General features: G+C 38.9%; 1 protein-coding gene across 2 annotated transcripts in view; it reads right to left on the bottom strand.

The window, feature by feature from the left end:
- Adk (adenosine kinase) overlaps positions 1-20879 on the bottom strand; it is a 391595-nt gene that overhangs the window by 348111 nt on the left and 22605 nt on the right. For both annotated transcript variants that reach the window (XM_034497484.2, XM_034497485.2), the window contains exon 2: positions 3164-3238. In XM_034497484.2, the coding sequence (XP_034353375.1) occupies positions 3164-3238 (75 nt within the window). The remainder of the gene's footprint in view (positions 1-3163; positions 3239-20879) is intronic.

Below are 20879 nucleotides of genomic sequence, written 5' to 3'. Positions count from 1 at the left end.
ACAGACAGACGACCAGAAAAGACGATACAAGACAAGACAGAGAAAGGTCTGAAAATGTTAATCTTTTCTTTCTTTCTTTCCCTTTTTTTTTTTTTTTTTTTTTTAATTTGGTTTTTCAAAACAGGGTTTCTTTGTGTATCCCTGGCTGTCCTGGTACTAGCTCTGTAGACCAGGCTGTCCGTCCTCGAACTCACAGATATCTACCTGCCTCTACCTCTCTAGTGCTGGGATTAAAGATGTGTGCCTCCACTGCCTGACTGGAGATAGAACTTAATGGTGAAGCATTTGGCTAGTATGAGACCTTAGATTGGCAGTTTTAAAAGCAAAAATCTCACTTGACATTCAAATTTTTATTCACCCTCAAACTTACCATATACTCATTTATAATGTATTTTTTATTCATACAAATGATTCATTTATGAATAATTTATATTGATTTTGTAGTGAAATTTATAATCAACTTTAAATGAACACTAAAAAACAAATCTCATGCATACTTTCTCTACCAACCAACTTCCCAGTCAAAAGATTTACATCTGTGAAAAAATATATAATTCTTCAACTAGTCTAACTAAAACAGAGTATTTTCACTTCTAATTAATTATGTCGCTTTTTCCCAATGCCCATTCCAATAGTTCCCTCCTTCCTCTTCTGTGACTTTTACCTACTATATATACCTTATGTAATCCTTCCCCTTCCCATGCATCAATACATCCTCTCCTTTACCCTCCATGAGACCAGTGCTCATCCCAAGGTATGCACGTATTCCACGGTTCCCCGCATGAGCATGCTGTCTCTTCTGTATGGCACAGAAGATCTTTCCAGGAGCCTATTTTTTTTCTTTTTAAATCACAAACTTTCAGCTCTGATATTTTGCCAAATTGGATGTATCAGAGCTGATTAACTTAATTCTGTTCTTATTTCCAGTTAAAGATCCTTATTTTGTTCTTACTTCAGAGAAAAACTACCTTTATAATAATAAACAATGAGGATATTTCAAAAAACTTTAATGAAAGTAGGTAACTATTCCATTTATCTTTTTAATTATATTTTTAAACTACAACAATGTTTGCTGTACTCCGAAACCATGTTAATTTTAGGCAAACTAGCAACTTTCCAGTTCAAGAGCTGAGAAGATGCTCAGTGGGTAAGCACTTGCTTTGAGAACCTAAGTTCAGATCCCAACACCCACATAAAAGCCAAGCACAGAGGTGCACATCTATAAGAACACCACAGGGAGGAAGGGAGAGGTGGCTTCTAGGGACTTGCTAGCTGACACAGCTACCTAAAATGGAAGTGCCCGATTCAGTGAAACTGAGCAGAGTCAATGGAGAGCAATAGAAAGATGCCCACTGTGAACCTTGGCCATCACATACATACACACAAAATAGTTTTTTGACACCTGAAAATTTGAAAACCTAATCAAGAAGAAAATTTTCTTTTTAAAAATCTATCAATACAATACAGTAATTTGAAAATGAACAAGTTTTGAAGCAAATACATGTATTTTTCTAACCTATATTCTGTTTATACTTGGATGAAAAGGAATAGAGCAATGTGCTGGTTAGTTTTTGTCAGCTTGATACAAACTGGAGTTGCCTGGAAAGAGGAACCCTCTACTGAGAAATTGCCTCCACCAGGGACAAGCCAGAGACAGAGACAGGGAGACGAGAAGACAAAGTGGAAGAGTGCGTTTTCTCCCTTTATCATGTAGAGTCCAGGGACTGAACTCACAATGTCAAGCTTGATGACAAATGGGTGACGATCCATCTCACTGACACTGGTTTTGCTTTTTAACTATAAAAAAACTTTTTAAAAAACTTTTTAAAAAACTATTTTAAACTATTTAAAAAACTTTTTAAAGCTTCAAAATCAGCGGTACTCAACCTGTAGGTCTCAACCCCTTCGGAGCTACCTATCAAATATCATGCATATATCAGACATTTACATTGTAATTCATGACAGTGTCAAACTTATGGCTGGGAGTCCCCATAACATGAGGAACTGTATTAAAGGATCACGACATTAGGAAGGTTGAGAACCACTGTCCCAAATACTAGATGTCAAACTGTTATATGACTTGCTCCCATCCTGAGGGTTGGCTTGATTTTGTGTGTGTGTGTGTGTGTGTGTGTGTGTGTGTGTGTGTGTGTGTCTGTGTCCACCCGTGCACGTGCGCACATGCACACACAGATTTATGTGTGCTGGCACTGAACCCAGACACTTATACATGCTAGGCAAGCATCCTTCTACAAAGCTATGTCCCCAGACCTCAATTCTACACAGTGTCCTCTGATGCAAAAAAGTTTCCTATTTTCATAAGGCCCATCTTATTTTTTTTCTCTTATTACTTGTGCTTTTACTAATACTGAATTTAATAATCATAACACCTAGACAATGATTTACACCTGGTATTTTTCTAAGGTTTTTACAGTTTTAGCACTTAAGTTTGGGGTTTTGCTCCATTTTGAGTTAATTTTTCTATGCAGTATGAAGTAAGAGCTCAGCATCACGCTCTTACGTGTGAAATGCACTTATCTGAGCACTATTTTGTTTTGTGTTACTTCTTCTTGTTTGTCTGTTTCTGGACATTTTCTCATGTAACTCAAACCTATTTTGTAGCCTCAGACTTGCAATGATCCTCCTGACCCTGTCTTCTGAGTGCCTGGATTACAGGCACATACTCTGTACCTATTATATAATAAATATTAACTGACAAAAGTATTAGGAATAAACAAAAATATATTTTCAAAAGGATAATGTGGTAATTTATTACTCAATAATAATAGTTAACTAAAAAAAAATCCAATTTCCTGAGTTTCCCTCCTACTGAGGGTGATATATGGTGAATTTTACTGTCAGAGATGTTTTGTTATTGATAGGGTGTTTTTGCATTATCTACTCGTTTATTGTGTGTGTATACGAGTATGTGCATGTGCATGTACACATGTCATACTTGTGTGTGTGTGAAAGTCAGAGGACAACTTGCAGAGATTACTTTTCTCCTTCCACCATGTAGATCTCAAAGATTAAACTTGGATTATCAGCCTAGGTGGGGAGTGTCCTTACCCACTGAGCCATCCTACCAGCGCAATCCCATAGTTTAATCACCTCTCTCTTCAGGGATGTCCAATGTTGTATATATAAAACATTTAATACTTACTTATCAAGGAAATCTTTGTCTACAACAGCAGAGATGTCAAGAAGAGGATTTCCCATTCCAAACAGTACATTTTCACTAAAAAAAAGAAAAAGAAAAAAAAGTTAGTTAGAAAATGCAAATATGAAAATAAATATATCTTTATTTGAACATAAGCCTACCATGCTAGTTTGATTAAACCTCTGATTTGCCAACTGTACATAAGTCAGTATTTTAGAGATAATACAAAGCTATTACTGGGCTGGTGAGATGGCTCAGTGGTTAAAAGCACATGTTGTTCCTGCAAAGGACCTGGGTTTTGTTTCCAGCATCCACACAGTGGATCCCAACCACCTGAAACTCCAGTTCCTGGGAATCCAACATCCTCTACTGCCGCCTATAGGTACTGCATGCACATGGTGTATCCATGCAGCCAAACATCAAGCACACAGTAAAAGAGATTCTTAAAATAGATGAAATAAAATTGAAGCATAACAAAAGAGGGAAATGATATTGTTATTATTGTCATAACATAAATTACCAAAATTTTTATGTGAAATTGATAGAAGCTAGAGTCATTTGGGAAGCACTCTTAACTAAAATGTTCTGAGTGATGATTGATGTGGGAGGGGCCCAGTTCACTGTGGGCTGTGCCACCCCCTGCGCTGGTAGTCAAAAGGAGCAAGCCAGTAAGCTGCACCCCTCCACAGCTTCTCATTAGTTCCTGCACCAAGTTACTTCAGTGACTGTGACCGGGACACGTAAGATGAAATAAACCCTTTCCTCCCCAAGTTGTTTGTGGTTGTGGTATTTTACCACAGAAACAGAAACCCCCAAGACAAACACTAATTCAGATAACATCTTAAATAATAAAAATGCTATAGAAGAAAGCATTTATTCTCATCTTGTTCTATCAGATATAACGAATCCTGTATGTCTAAACCTTTAAAAGTTATCTATATCCACTTAAGAAAAGCAATCCTGATCAGCAAAACATGATAATACCCACAGTCAAACAGGAGGGTCTCTGTGAGTTCAAGGTCAGCCTGGTCTACATAGAGAGTTCTCTATGTGGCCAGAGCTACACAGTGACACCCTTTCTGAAAAAAAGGCAAAGATGGTTATATTAAGTATTATATTAACTATTCAAATGTAGAGATATACTTTAATATATAAATTTAAACTATATATTCACTTTAGAAATACACTTTAAATATAAGTGTAGTTAAGATATATTTTATATAAGAACATAGAAAGTGTGACATGGTTGGGGGAAAGAAAGATATGCCATCAAATCACTAGTCATTAGAAATGTGACTTGCAGTGCTTAATAGTAGACAAAGTTCACTTTAAAATATAGAGATCTACAGATAAGAGATACCAGATATAAAACCTAATACGTCATTTCATCAAGAAACTTAACAATACCAAGTATATATGCACCAAATAAAATAGCTCAAAACACTTGGGGGGTGTAAATAGCACAGTTTCTCCAACCCCTATAGCACCAAGGAGCTCAAGACTTTGCATATACTAAGTACGGAGCCTATCACTGAACTATATCCCGACCCTAAACACACAATCCTATTTGATTTTAACACCTCTCTTTCCGCAGTTGACAAAAACAGGCAGGTACAAACAGAAGAATTGCACAACTGAATACTCACCCTAGAGAAATGAAATCTTTACACATAAACCTACACATAAATGTTTCTGTTCATAATGAAGCAGGATAGAAAGGCAAGAAGAACTTGAGAGGAAAGGGAGCCTCTCACCCTGGAATCCAGGTAAAGCCTCCTGCCAGCTGAGAAACAAGATTTTCACACAGCACAACCAACCACTCACGATTCTTCTCCCATCCCTGCCGCAAGGCTGAAATTTCTCAGGAATCTCATTGGAAACTGTATTCACAGGGGGGAAATTACAACACTCCACTGTGCAACCCTAGTGGCTCCTGGGTAACCTTATCAGACTATAATTCCATCCAAGGCATCTCTGGATTCTCCCTTATCTCACTTATCAGAAGATGGCTGAGAGGGAAGGTTTCCAAACAGTCTCTTGAGAGATAACATAACAGCCGTGAAATCCGTAGACACAGCTAACGTTGAGACGATTAATTTTGCCTCTCTGTTGAGAAGCCGTACCTACACGTGGGTATCTTACTTGCCCCTGCTACCCTTTAGGGAGCACATATCCACACTTGGATATGTCTTGCTTTCTTCTGAGGGCCTCTCTTTCCCTTCATCCTCATGTTTAAGTTTATATTAAATTATCTTTTATTAAGCTCCAACTAGCCAGTTCTTTTCCATGATGAAGCTTGAAATCTCAGTTTGCCTGAGTTGAAGTTGCCCGATTATGGGAACTCCTCAGAGGTCTTCTGACCACTGACAATAACAGACTTATGTGTAATAGCAAAGAACAAAAACACAGGTAACTAACTTAGCAACACAAAGTTTTATTTACGGGATATCTAATGATTCCACTTAACTGACTCCGAAGCAAAAACAAAACAAAACAAAAAACCTTGTAGTTACAAAACAGATTGTTAAGTGCCACGGTTGAGTTTAGGGTACAGCATGACCAAAAAGGGTGAGCACAATAATGCTTCCTTGTAGTGAACCAAGTTTAGTACCAATTGTGGTAACAGACAAACTTGGACATGATAAAACTCTATGCTAGTATACATCACTACAAGCTAAATTTAAAAGAAAGAAAGCATGGACAAAATCTGGTAGAAATCCCACAGTCAAATTTGGAGTACTATACTAACATTGATTTCCTAGATTTGCAAATTAGCATGGTTATGCAAAAATGCATCGTTGGCAACAGATAAATGACTCATGTTCTGGCCACTCTTTTCTTTTGCAATTTCTTAAAAGCCATAAAACATTTAAAACAATAAAATTCCACTGCATAGGGGCTGGAGAGATAGCTTAGCAGAGTACTGACTGTTCTTCCAGAGGACCTGGGTTCCCAGCCCCACATGGTGGCTCACAACCAAGGCTACTCATAATATGCTGCACAGATATACATGCAAGCTAAACACCAATACACATAAAATAAATAAACATTTTTAAAGTTCTATTATGTACATCATAATATTTACAGAAAGGATATAGCTGGAAACTATATTATGCAAAGTAACTGAGAATCAGAAAAAAAAAAATACTGCATGTTTCCCCCTCATATAGAGACTGTAGATTTTAATTTTCATATGTGTATGTATTGGGGGTGGCATAAATCATAAAACTAAAACAGGGACCATAAAAGAGGAAAGAGGTTGAAAGGGGAGTGTAAGGGGAAATGAAGAGAACTGGATTCTTGAGACATGAAAACAAAAAGACTCCTAGATAGAGGTGGGTAGCCAGCAGGAGGCAGGGAGGGGTCGGGTAGAGGAAAATTGTGGTGGTTTGAATGAGAAATGTCCCACATAGGCTCCAGTATTTGAAGCTGCAGTTCCTAGTTGGTAGTGCTGTTCGAGAAAGCTATGGAATCTTTAGGAGGCAGAACCTTGAGGGAAGAAGTTCACTGGGAGCAGGCAGAGAGAATTTATAGCCTCACCCGACTTCAGTTCCCCCCTAGGCTTCATCATGTGATCTCTCAGTTTCCTGCTCTGGCAGCCTGCAACAATGCCTCCCCCAACAGAATGTACTCTGCCTCTGGAATTGTAAGCTGAAGTAAACTTTGTCTCATAAGTTGTTTGCGGTCATGATGCTTTATATGAGCAACAGAAAAGTAACTAATGTAATCACCAACAAAAACAAAATATGTAGGGAGATGCCATTTTTCATAAAAACCAACTCTCAGCTCAAGAAGGAGAAGAGATGGTGTTAATCCCAAAGATGGGATGAGAAAGACCACTGACCCAAATCGTCAGGGCCAAATTAATTACAAAGTTTTTTTTATTTGTGTACATGAGCTGCCTCCCCCTAAGGTAGGGTTCAAAATATCAGCATAGGATGTGAAGAAGACAAGGCTTTTATATAGCTCAGAGGTAGGGGGGTTCCAAATAGGGGATTTGGTGGGCAAAATAGGCAGAGTTACAGGAGCAAAACATAAGTTAGTTCTTCCTGAAACAAAGACCTGGTTGCAAGGTGAGCATAACAAGATAGTCATTGGTGGCCTGTGAAACAAAGTTAGTTGCAAAAGCAAGATGTGTAAACAACTTTTTAAAATAAAGATATGACTGCAATTCCTGAACAGGCAGTACAGAACATTTTGTAGTTAAGGCTACAGATAGGACATAACCCAGTCCTTGAGAAACACAGGTTTAATCATAAACAGAAATGAACCTAGCTTGTCTTTACTACAAGATGGTTTTTAAGCCTAAAATGGAAGTAGACAGGTTCTTCAAAGGTTTATTCTGGAGCCAAATAGGAGAGAGCAAATCAGGAACATTGATTTAGGCTACGCCAAGTTCCATGTGCAACATGGAAGCAAGCTTCTGGAAGGTTTGATAGTAATGAAACAAAGGCCACAAATCAAGTCACTTTTTTGGGGAGGGGAGGCTGTGGATAGGGAAGAAGATAAAGACAGTGTTTCTCTGTGTAACCCTAACTGTCCTACAACTCACTCTTTAAACCAGGCAGAGCTCAAACACAGAGAAGTTCTCTCTCTGCCTCTGCCTCTGGAGTGCTGGATTAAAGGTGTATACCACCATGCTTAGCAACGATAATTATTTTTAAAAATGGGTAAGAGCAGGCATGACTACCCACACCTATTATCCTACCACTACACTTGAGAGATAAGAGGCAAGAGTTTAAGGAGTGATAGGCCGTCTTTAGCTGCACAGGACTGGCAAAATAAAGATATTCTAAAGGGACACTGGCATCTCTCAATCTGACTCTCAAAACTATTGAAACAATGAAATCCAAAGAGATGGGAATTTCTCCAGGAATCTCACGCTGTGAGAAGGAAAGGTGCTAGATAAAGAAAGAATTTGTCTCCAAGAAAGATTTCACACAGCTCCAACAGCTTGTCAGATCATCTAACAGGACAGGAGTGAAGAGCAGATACCTTGATTGTTACCACACACATGTGCAAATCCCTGGCCTTCTATTTAAACTTTAATCTCACTCAAGGATCCTGAAGACTGGGGGCAGGGCTGGATCTCTCTGTCCCTCTTTCCAAGCAGCCACACTGAATAAATCTCCTCTTCCTGCTTTCCATTTTAGGTCTGGCTATTTTAATTGTCTCTGAGAATGAGTGGCCAGACCAGTCAGTCCCCTCCAAGATTGTCTTGGACAACAGACTCTTCTGGGGAATAAATAGCAAAGTTTGTGGTTTTATGTATCAAACTGTTTCATCCAAATGTAGGAGAACATATGGAAGCTCATCTCCATTCTAGATCCGATGGTGGAAGATAGCTATCAGGATATCAGGAAACCCTCCCACAGAAGGGCAAAGTCAATCCAATCACCTAGATGGCCTGAGTAATTCTACAACATCTGGTGTGTGAGGAAGGTAAAAGTTGGCCCCAAGAAGCTGAAATCTAAACACATATATATATAATTTTATTTTCTTCTTATTCACAGTGAGAGAGGGTGTGTGCACACCCACATATGTTCAAGTGCCCTCCAAAGCCAGGATAGGGCTCCAGATCTCCTGGAGCTGGAGTTACAGGGCTAGCGTGGGTCTAGGAACTGAACTCATCTGGGGATCAGTAAGAGCTCTTAACCCTTGCACCATCATCTCTCCAACCCCTAAACATACACATTTATTGCAGAAAGAAATTACCAAAAAAGTAGAAGGCTGAAGATGCTGGATAGAAGAAAAGTGACGTGTGTATCTAAAGCATTGCACTATTTCCTCACAAATGAATGGGGGGCCATGCTAGGAATTTCCTTACAGGGTCTGGCCTGACTGACAAAGCAACTCCACAAATGAACGTTTGTCTCAATATCTTTTTTATACCTAATACTGAAATACTGACATGTTTGTCACATTTGTATGCTTGAGATAGGCTCTTGCTACGTAGCCTAAGCTGCTCTGTGATTCATGGTCAGTCCTCTGGAGAACAAGGATTACAGACATGGGCCACCCCACCCAGCTTAATGTCTTAATAAATAAATAATCTTCAAACTGCAAAACTGACTCATCTTTATACAATTAAATCATAAATCTCCAAATGTGAAGAAAATACATAAACAGCTATGGAAGAGTGGCTGAAATGCATGAAGGGCAGCTAGCTTACTAGTGGTTTTTTACTTAATGCTCCTGGTTAGATTTTTATCAACCTGACACTAGTTAGAGTTATCTTGAAAAAAGAAACTCAATTGAGAAAACACCTGCAGGCAAGTTGGCAGGCCATTTTCTTGATTAATGATTGATGTGAAAGGCCCATGGGGGTTGAAGTGCACCCTGAGCAGGCAGTCCTAGGTTGTATAAGAAAGCAAATTAAACAAGGCAAAAGGAGAGGGCCACTAAGCAGTATTGCTTCATAGCCATGCTTAGGTTCCCCAGAGGCCTGCCCTGCTTGAGTTCTTGTGCTGTCTTCCTTTGATGATGGACGGGGATCTGGGATTGTACACAGAAATAAACCCTATCCTCTCTGAGTTGCTTTTACAGTTTTATCACAGCAATAGAGATTCCTCTCTGCCTCTCCCCAGTCTCAGAGTAATTCTGAAAAGAAACAAACCTCACACACTGAACCCAGATGCTAGGCAGCCCCTGAAGAGGTGAGAAATGTGTTGGCGCACTATCAAACCTCTATTTCAGAGAACTGCAATCATTCCAGCTTATTGACAGTTCCTTCAAAAGCTCAAGCTTTCCCATTGTCTGACCAGATCCTGAGCTTGCCCTTGTACTAAAAGTTTCCCCAAAGAGTATCTGTCAAAAACAACCAGCTGCAATTGTTTAACATTCCAGCTGCTTGAAGCAGTTGGAACAAACAAGTTAACCAAAAACATAAAAGGGAAAGTGTAAGAAAAAACTGTCCACAGAAGGAACATCCAGAATGTTCCTGAAATTGCAGTGGGCATGCTCAAGGAAGACAAGGGAAGGAAGGTCTAAAGCACTCACATCTGCCTGGGTAGAAGACCGAACAAGCACAGACTACACTTTACAGCTGTAAGCTTGGCTGAGTGTTTAGGATGGGCCTCAACAGGCACCCAGTTTCTCTAAGCAGACTGGGAAACAATAGCAAGTATTAACAGGAATGTGAAGAAACTGGAATCCTCAGACACTGTTGGAAATGTAAAATGATGCAGCCACATTAGTCAACAGGTTGTACTTTCTAAAGAAGAAAGAAGAGACAGAGAAAGAAGAAGACAGAAAAATGGGGGCTTTTACCTCAAAGGAACAAAAAAGAAATGATTTTTTCTGAGGCCAAATGTGAGTGATTATACCCAGAAATAGTTTCCCCAAATGCCATGTTCCAATGCTGTAACAGTTTAATGAAATTTTATAGTAACGGAAGAAAATCATAAATCAAGACCCTTTCTGAATACATCATTAGAAACATCAGAAAAGCTGAGAAATCAAACTACAGGCCTCAGATATTATCTGAAGGGGTCTGTTTGTACATTCCAAAAGATTTACTTAACGGTCACAAAAATATTAGGTCACATGGAGAGGAAGGTAATAAATGCTTATTAAGTGTGGTAAAGATAGCCCAAGATAATTTGGCTTGGCAACATTCCATCATTTCCACATCATTAAAGTTCTAATTGAGTCAGTCAGCCTTTGTCAGCTTCTTTCCAGGAATTTTTGTTCACAAAGTAACATAAAATTATCCTATGAAGCTGTATCCTTTCCTAAGAGAAACAAACATATGGCAACACAAAAACTTACACAGGGATGCTCACAGTACTATTATTCACAACAGCCAGACTGAAAATAGTCCATATAACTGGGCAAACAAAATATATCTACACACCAAAATGTATCCAACCATAAGAAGGAATAAAATACTGATAAATTGATATGACACGGAAAAACATTTTACTCTGAAAGAATTAAGGTTCGCAAAGGACTAAAATTACATGATTGTGCCCATGACACAACAGAATAAAAATTCACAGAGGTGCCAGGCTGTGGCAGCACAAACATTTAATCCCAGCACTCAGGAGGCAGAGGCAGAGTGATCTCTGAGTCGAGGACAGCCTGGTCTACAGAGCTAGTATAAGGACAGCAAGTGCTACACAGAGCTCTGTCCTGAAAACAAAACAAATTTAAAAAAAGAATTCAGAGGCAAAAAAGTAGATTTCCTAGTTTCCAAAGGATGGTTGGTGATGTACAATATGTAGAAAGTGAGTGACTGCTAATAGCTACAATGTTTCATTTTTAAATTGATAAAAAAATGTTTTAAAATTATTCTGCAGTGGTATCTGTTCAACCTGTGAGTGTAAACTGATCTGACTGCTTTAGAATTAGTTTATACTATATGACTCAAATCTTTAATACAATTTAAACAAATGGACATAATTGGTGTTTACCAAATGCTAAATTCAAAAACTGCAGCATGAGGCTCCCACTCATAATATTATTGAATGAGCAAGGGAGATGAGTTGGTTGGTTAAGTGTATGCATGCTACACAAGTATGAGGACCTGAATTCTCAGAACCAAAAGGGCTGGCACAATGGTTCAGTTGGTTAAGGCCCTCACTTCTAAGCCTGACAACCTAAGTTCAACATCCAGAATTCCGATGGTAAAAGGACTGAACCAACTCTATATTCTAACCATGGTACATGTGTTTACATAAAGAGAGAGAGACACACACATTAGTACATAAAGGTTTAAGCCGAGGAGGGAAACCACATAAAAGCTGGGTTGTTGTGGCCCACCTATGGATTCTCAATGCTGGGAGACAGAGACATGATCTACTCAAAATAAGCTGCAGGTTCAGTGAGGGACCCTGTTTCAAAAGGATTAGATGGAGAGAGATAGAAAATGACATTTAGCCTGGCAGCGGTGGTGAATGCCTTTAATACCAGCACTTGGGAGGCGGAGGCGGAGGCGGAGGCGGAGGCGGAGGCGGAGGCGGAGGCGGAGGCGGAGGCGGAGGCGGAGGCGGAGGCGGAGGCGGAGGCGGAGGCGGAGGCGGAGGCGGAGGCGGGCAGATTTCTGAGTTCAAGGCCAGCCTGGTCTACAGAGTGAGTTCCAGGACAGCCAGGACTACACAGAGAAACCCTGTCTGGAAAAACAAATAAAAACAAACAAACAAACAAAAAGAAAAGAGTTCCAAATCAAATGTATTCTTCTTCATCAAAACAGATCACAGTCCAGGCCATAAAGCTAGTCTTTGTAGACACCAAAGGACTCAAAGGACTGAAATGATAATATAATGAGACAAAATTGTAATTCTAGCCGAGGTCACACAGTAAAATCATGAATCAAAGTAATCATACACACACCACCAAAAACGTGAAGGACTGGGGAGATGGCTCAGCAGGTAAAGACTTTGCAGTTAAGCCTGCCGACCTAAATTTCATCCCAGAGACCCACATGGTGAAGGAGAGAAGCAAATCTTGCAAATTGTCCTCTAACTTCCACCCACAATGTGGGATACACACACCATACACCTACACAATCAAACACACACACACACAAATAAATACAATATTGTGTCGCACAACTATAGTTCCAGCACTCAAAAGGGCTGTGAGACAAGAGGTTCTCAAATTGTGAGCCAGACTTGGACTACCATAGCAAGTCTCAGACTAGTTGGTGCTATATACAAAAATACACACATGCACAGTCTCAAACGAATGAGACAGAGAGAGAAAGAGAGAGAGAGACAGTGAGACAGAGACAGAAGGGCAGGGACAGAGGAAGAGAGATTGAAAATAATGAGGGGCCTGGAGATGGGTCAGCAGTTAGGAGCACCTATGTCCAGAGGACCTAAGTTTGGTTCCCAGCACCCACATGGCAGCTTATAACTATTTGTAATTCCACTTCAAAGGGATCTGACACCCTTTTCTGGCCTTAAGCACACATTCTGTGCACAGACATACATGCAAGCAAAACACCCATGCAGAAAAAAAATAAAATAAAAATTTAACAGAAAATAAATTCTTTAAATTCTGTTGAAATAACAGAAAATAAAAATATTCTTAAATATTAAGACTTAATTAAAAGGCAGAGGCAGGAAGATAACTCCAAGTTTAAAACTACTCTACATAGCAAGCTTTATTAGGCCAGTAGGGATTATGTACTGAGACTACCTGAGAAACTATACATGAAAGTTGGCACTGGAGACACAGTTTAGTGAAAGATAACTTTTGAAGGCCCCAGGTTTGATTCCTCATACCATAAAGAAAAATAAGGGGGTGGAGGGTGGGGGTTATATCATGTCAGATGTGGCAACACAGGCCCATAATCTCACTTACTCAGGAAACTAAGCATTAGAATAGCAAGTTCAAGGCTTGTATGAGCTACAGAGTGAGTTTGTGGCCAACATGGGAAACTAAGTGACACTTTATCTCAAAATAAAAGAGATTGGGATAAAGTTCCGTGATAAAGCACTGGTCTACCATGCACACTGCTCAAAGTTCAATGCCCATCACTGCAAAAAAAAAAAAAAAAGAAGAAAGAAAAAGAAACTAACTGATAACCTTATCATGAGCAGAAAAATCAGTATAAACTGTACAGTTATTTGAACAAATACAGTATATCAATAGAGGAAGTTAGCTGCCGAGTGCCAGATCTGCCAGCAACAGAGACCAACACTGAGGTCCCTACTTTACACACTTCCACTTCCCCAGGGTGACTAGCCACTTGGACCACTTCCTTCATGAAAAAGACACAATTTGTCCTTATTTAAATAGATATTTATTCTGTCTAAGGATTTGCCTTCTTGCAATGTAATGCTTCTCCAAAACCTACCATCCATGGGCTTACAGAATGCCTTTTCTGCAGTCATAGTATTTCACACAGATTGCTTCTGACTTAGGAATTCACTTTTTAGCCAAAGAAGTGTGACAGTGTACCCATACTCATGGAATCCATTGGTCTGGCCACATTGCTTCCATCCTGAAGCATCTGACCAGACAGAACGGTGGAATGGTTGAAGACACAGTTACAGTGCAATTGAGTAACAATACCCTGGAATGATGGTGCAGTGTTCTCCAGAAGGCAGTATATACTTTGAATCAATGTGACTAACACAGGTTCAGTAATCAAGGGGTGAGAAGGGAATGATTCCACTAACTGTGAGCCCTAATGACTCACTAGGAAATTGTTTGCTTCCAGTCCTGCAACCTTAAATTCTGGAGGCTGAGAAATTTTGGTTCCAGAATGGGGATTTATTCTCCCTAAAGACATTTAAAAAAAAAAAAAAAAAAAAAAAAAAAAAAAAAAAAAAAACATTCCATCAGTGAAAGCTCAGACTTTTCCTGGCCACTTTGGGCTTCTGATACCCTTCAGCCAAAAGGCTAAAAAAGGAAAAACAGTGTCAGGAGGGGGTGATTGATCCAGATTACCAAGGAAAAACAGGATTGCTTCTCCACAATCAGATAAGAAGTGGAGAGCAGGAGATCCTTTAGGGAGTATATCTCTTGGTACTAGCATGCCTGTCCAGGCAGGATGACAAAGTGCACAGACCCTTCAGGAATGAAGGTATGGGTCACTCCTCCAGGAAAAGAACCAAGACCTGCTGAGTGCTTTCTGAGGGTGGAGAAATATAGAATGGGTAGTAAAGAAAGGAAGTTATAAATACCAGTTGAGGTCATGTGACCAGTTACAGAAATGTGGAATGTAAATGTCATGAATATGTCTGTCCTATTTCATTAAGAATGTGTCTGCATATGTATGTATACACATATTATGCAATATTTACATTGCTTTATTTCTTTATAATGTAACACCAATTGAAATATTAGTGGTTATCACATTTGTGAAACACTACAAGACTAAGCATTCCTTAAAGGATAGTGCCACCAGTTCTAAAATATATAGTGCATTTTCAGTTGTACGTGGAACTGTTATATCATGTTAGGTGAACTATGACCAGCCTACTGTTTTCATTTGAAAATGAAGCATTACATAAGGAGATGTGATTGTATATCAAGTTGACAAGGCGTACACTTGGTTGTCAACTATATCTGGAGTCACCTAAAACCTAAGTATCTGAGCACTCCTATGAGAGATTTTCTTAATTGGCTATAAATCTGGGCCACACCTTCAGGACATGAATACAGGACTTTTTGCCTGTTTGCCCTCACTTTCCCTGGCAAGTTCATCCATTCTATCCTGAGGCATTACTTCACTGGTATTTGTACCCACTTCAAGAGTCTAACAGAGACCCAAGACCAGCTGAGACACCCAGCCTTGTATAACTCAACTAGCAGATCTTGGGGCTTTCCACGGGGAGATAGCTGTTGTTGACTATCCACACAGACCACAACCTGCAAGCCAGTCATAATAAATCCCCTTCAATTTTCAACATCAGTTTTATTCCTCTAGAAAGGCCTGACTAATACATTGCCAAATTCACACAAAGACATAAAACAGTGTTCTGAACTAAGACTAGAGAAAGGTGGTAGACCCACTGCCTAAATGTGCAAATCCTGGGTACTCTCCTTAGCAGGACAGAAAGGAAGACAGAAGCAAGACAGAATGTTCATGGTAATTTTATTCATCATAGCCAAAAACTGGAAACAGCACAAAGACTAGCAACAGTATCATTTGCTACCTACAAATGATAGAATATCACTCAGAAACAAAATGGGTGAACCTCAAAATCATCATGATAAACAAAACCCAAGTAGAACTTAGTGTACAAGACTCTTCATATGAAGTTACAAAATAGGCAAATTAATTACTGTTAATAGAAGAATGAAAGTAGCTGTCTGGGTGGTGCGGGAAACAGGATTAATTGAAAGGAGGTGAAAGGGAACTTCCCAAAAATTGTCCTATATCTAAAGCTGAGTATTGTTGAGCAAGTAACTATACTGTCAACACTCAGCTACAAAGGAAGGTAGCTCACTGGTGTAGCATATGTGATAAGAGGTTCAGTCTCTAACATTGAAAAAAAATGTTAAATGAAGAATCTATGGTTTTACAGTATATATACATTTGGCATAAAAAATACAAACTTTGGCTATATAAACTTTCCATTTGTATACTAATTCCTATCTCTGGTTGCATATTCTAGAATTATCTCTGACCAGCATTATCTGCTTTTTTAAATTTCCTATTAGGAAATTCTTTTCAACATACTAACTGGTTGAAATTTCAACTCCTGGCTCCCAAAATCTTCATTCCAGCATGTATTCCTGACTTCTCTATTTTTCCCTGCTCTCCTCACAATAAAACAGATCTAAAAAGAAGTAAATGCTCCACTAAACAGCCAGTTCCTCTGAACTGTATAAAACTGTTTTGTACATTTATTATTTATTCTGTGTGTGCGTGTGTGCATGCGTACGTGCTACTTGTGTGGGTGTCAGAGGACAACACACAGAAATAGGCTCTCTCCTTCCACCATGTGAGCTCCTCTTTAAATCTTCACAAAGTAACAATAATAGGGGAGGCGTTATTATTATTATCTTTGTTTAACAGACTAGGAAAGAATTCCTAGGGAAAAAAATTCAGCAAGATTACATAATCTCCCAAAAATCAGTCAGCAAATAAATGATTCTAAACTTCATATAATATGCTTTTTTTTTCAATATAATACACTGAGATACTCTTTTAATATAAAAATGTTTGGTCACAGAGAAGCATCCAGATATAGATGAAATAGGGGTATAGCCATTATCCATGGCCTTATTTCAAATAACATTTCAACAACTGAAACTCCTATGACAATATGATTACACTGTGTACAAGAGGTGACCAAATAATTCACTATCTAAATGGATAAGTTAAAAAAAAAAGCTGATAAATAATAAAACAAATATATGGATAATTATGTCAAGCTAATAGGCACCATCCAACACTTGCTCTGGGCAAACTGGGGTATGTGGTCACCTAGTTTATAAGACAGCTTTATTTATGTTTTACTGCAGTGTTTTTAAAAAAAGCAACAACCAGAAATAAAGACAGACATGGCTGTCAGACAAATGCAGCAGGAAAGGGTTAGCATCTGGAGAGTCGACCATCATTTGGTTCCAGTTTTATCGTTGACAGTTCTGCTTAATGTAGCAATTCTCTGGCTGGCATGATTTGGAGTTAGAAAACCTTGTGTGTTTTCTCAAACAAAGATGACCTATTTATAAATATGAGCATTAACAGCTGACAACACTGCACAAAGAAAAAGGTTCCTATTTCAGTTTTCCAAGGCAGTTCATAGATCAAATAGTTTCAGTGTGTCTTAAAATCTTATCTAGCCCACCAAGAAATCTCACAACATAAAAGTTTATGTAGCAAGTTAAATTATTAAATTCTAGAAGGAGGAGGAGGAAGAAGAGGAAGAAGAGGAGGAAGGGGGAAGGGAAGGAAGAAAAGAAAAGAAAAGAAAAGAAAAGAAAAGAAAAGAAAAGAAAAGAAAAGAGCAAAGCAAAGCAAAGCAAAGCAAAGCAAAGCAAAGCTCACAGGTCCTAAAATGAGTTTGAAAATTCTGCTTAAATGCTTCAAAGAACCCAGCTCAACAAAATTCCATCTTAACCCTACTTTTGTCTCCATATAATGTTTTCTGTCTGAGTGGTTTGGAGGCTTCTATTGGATGCACCTCAAAAGTCCTGAGTCTTAAAAAGAAAAATACCTCAGGAGCCCACCCACAGCCCACAACAAGTTTCCAGTGTGGGCTTAACCCACACTAGCAACTCCAGCATGACGATGGTGAAGACAGTCAGACAAGAGTCCCAAAATAGTCTCAGCCAAGCCTGGCCATACAGACTGCACAGCAAATACCCTCACGACTCCCAGCGGGGTTCCCAGGGGGGTTCCCAGTAGTCACTGGCACAACATGGGAGTTGTAAACAACCCCAAACCAGACCACACAAAGTTATGAAGACAAGGCAATGTTTTAACAGAGAAATTTTTAAAGTGTTATTCAATAAAAAGTACACAAAGTAGCAGTGAATGATCTACATAGTCTCAGACTCTACTCATGACTAATAAGAATATATCACTTCAAATTGAAAAACAATCCCAACAGAAAGAAAGAAAAAAAATTCAAATACTGTCTAAGTCTCCTAAACTTCACTTACTTAACTCTCTTACTGGAACAATTAAGAGTGACCAAAGCATTAGTTTACCAACTATGCTCTCACATGGCCCAAATGAAGACCACTTAGAAACTGGTACACATAACAAAGGATAAAAGTTGTTCTCCAAGGATAAGCAATTTTGTAAGCCAAAAATTTAGCTTCTTCATCACTAACAACGAGTAGAATAAAATACAAATTATGAATGTCCAACTACCTCTAGCCAAATCACTCAAGACCTTAAGCTTGAAAAAATAAAATAATTAGAAATTCCTAAGAACTGACTGGTGCAATACAAATGGCATAGCAGGGCTTAAGTGATAAATCTCGAAATCTAGGATCTGGTTAAAAATATGTAACAATTTACATGAACCTGAATGAATTATACTATCTCTGATCTTTACTGTCTTCAACTGTAAAATGAGGCAATTACATAGGTAAGTTTGTTTCCTGTTTATAAAGTGAAGCTTTAAACATGCCTTTTCAAGTGACATCATTTCCTAGAGGGGAAAGGCTTTTAAGATTAAAAACTATATTACACTCATAAAATGTCCTGAAATTTAAAAGCATTGTACAGATAGTGGGGCACACCTATCATCTCAGCACTCAAGAGATCAAAGCAAAAGATACCAATTTTGAGGACAGCTATGGAGAGCTACTGTAGCAAGTTCTAAGCTAGCCCAGTATAATGGTGAGACCCTGTCTCAAAATATCAAAATCAAAACAAAGTTTTAAAGTACAATTCCCTGTAACACTGTAGGATACAGATTGGTATCACAACATTGAGGTATCTGATTAAACAAATGCCCACAGTAGAAAGAATTAGAAAAGAGCCTCACTTAGATTCTAAGTATGTCTGGTTTCTAATCCTATATTCTTTGATAGCCATTGCAAAGTCACACGCTGCTATATTTAGCAACAATTATTTTAAGTGTGGGGTAAAAGCAAGAACACAGGACATGAGGTCAGATCTTGATAATTTGGGATCACCAGAAGAGGGTATTAAGACTTAGCTTTTGCATTACTGTTAGGCTGGGCGGTGAAGGGGAACACGCCTGACATACTGACTGATATAACTGCAGTGGCTGCAGTCTTCACTGGGTACTTTCAAACCCTTCATATATAGTGCCACTCCGCCTTCATCATCCTCCCTGCAGATGCTCGGTAGGAACCAAGCTACCAGAAAGGAAAGCAAAAGGGTTCCTACAGACGTCTCAGCTCTGTATACTTTGTAATTTTTTTCAGAAAATGTAGTGTACTGTTTCTACAAAGGTATCAAGATCTAGATTCACTTCCTAACTTTGTGAACTTACAGATTGTGTGCTAGGCACTCAACTTTTTTCCAGCTTAGTTCCTACAGCAAAGTGTGATTTTTTTTTTTTTTTCCAAGCCATGTCATAGTAACTCAGGACAGGACTTTAGCTGGACCCTGAAGAAGCAGACAAAAAAAAAAAAAAAAAAGTCACTTATCTGCCTTTTCAAAATATGTCCAAGGCTGGTGTTAACTCAGACTTGAAAACAACTACTACATCCTACACTACAAACACATCTCCGTCCTACCCATTTGGACATTTCGCCAGTGAGGAGTGTCCTGGAGTAAAATGGGCAATTAAAACCACAGGGAGGATGTGCTTATTGGGAACAAGGCCCTGAGTTTAATTCCCAAGACATTAAAAAAAGAGAGAGAGAGAGTCTTTAGAAAGCATTTTTGGCCAGCACACCTAAGCCTGTAGGGATGGGAAGGGACATAGGGATGAGAAGAAGGGAAATTAGCCGCTGCCATACAGCACTATCCTAATTTACAGTAAAATGCCCTAACTTTAAGAGACTTATATGTTGCATCGCCATTTACCAAGGAGGCCACATGGGTCTCCACACGTGGCTTTCTCCTGCATAATGAATGACCAGTACTCTTTGTCCACCTTACTACATAATTATAAATTTAAGATAAAAGGCAGCATCCTAGATCAGCACCACTGTATCCTATCATGCCTGAGGAAAAGGTTCTAAAGAAGTAACAAAATTACCACCAAAAAGCCATTAAATTACTAGGACTTAGGCCCTTTTAAAGCTCATGGCCCCAAATTACTTCTCTTCAAATTTGTGCTGGGGCCTCCCTTTCTTTTGGAAAATAAAGGCCAAGATTTACTTTTAAAAAGCATTCCAAAACACTGGGTGAATGAGGAAACTTACTTTTTTTTTTTTTTTTTATAAACAGTCACATTTACATAAGCATTCAGTATAAGCTAAATAAAGTGGGCAAGCCCACTCAGGTATAACCATTTGCTCCCCACCACCACCACAACCAAAAAAAGAGGAGTATTCAAAACCCTGGACTTGTGATTGGGTGAGTCTGCTTTCATTTATCAATATCTATTTCACTTGTGACACTAATATAAAAGTAGACAAACATATGGTACCTTCGAGAACTAAAGTACTAATTCCAGTCATAGGCAAATATTTTAGAGACACACAATTTCACAACTTGGGAACAATCTACGTGAGAGGTGCCAACTTTACAGATCTGCTCATGGCTAACCATGAAGTTCTGTCAGAAGGCATGACACAGAGGAATGGGCACACACTGTACACAGCACATTCCCTTGGGGCCGGGGTCACCACACAGTGGGTCGATGGGGGCAGTAGGCAGTTT

This window comes from Arvicanthis niloticus, chromosome 3, assembly GCF_011762505.2.
Source record: "Arvicanthis niloticus isolate mArvNil1 chromosome 3, mArvNil1.pat.X, whole genome shotgun sequence".
NCBI lineage: Eukaryota > Metazoa > Chordata > Mammalia > Rodentia > Muridae > Arvicanthis > Arvicanthis niloticus.
Note: the sequence above shows the minus strand (reverse complement) of the source record. Positions and strands in the feature narration are given on the sequence as shown.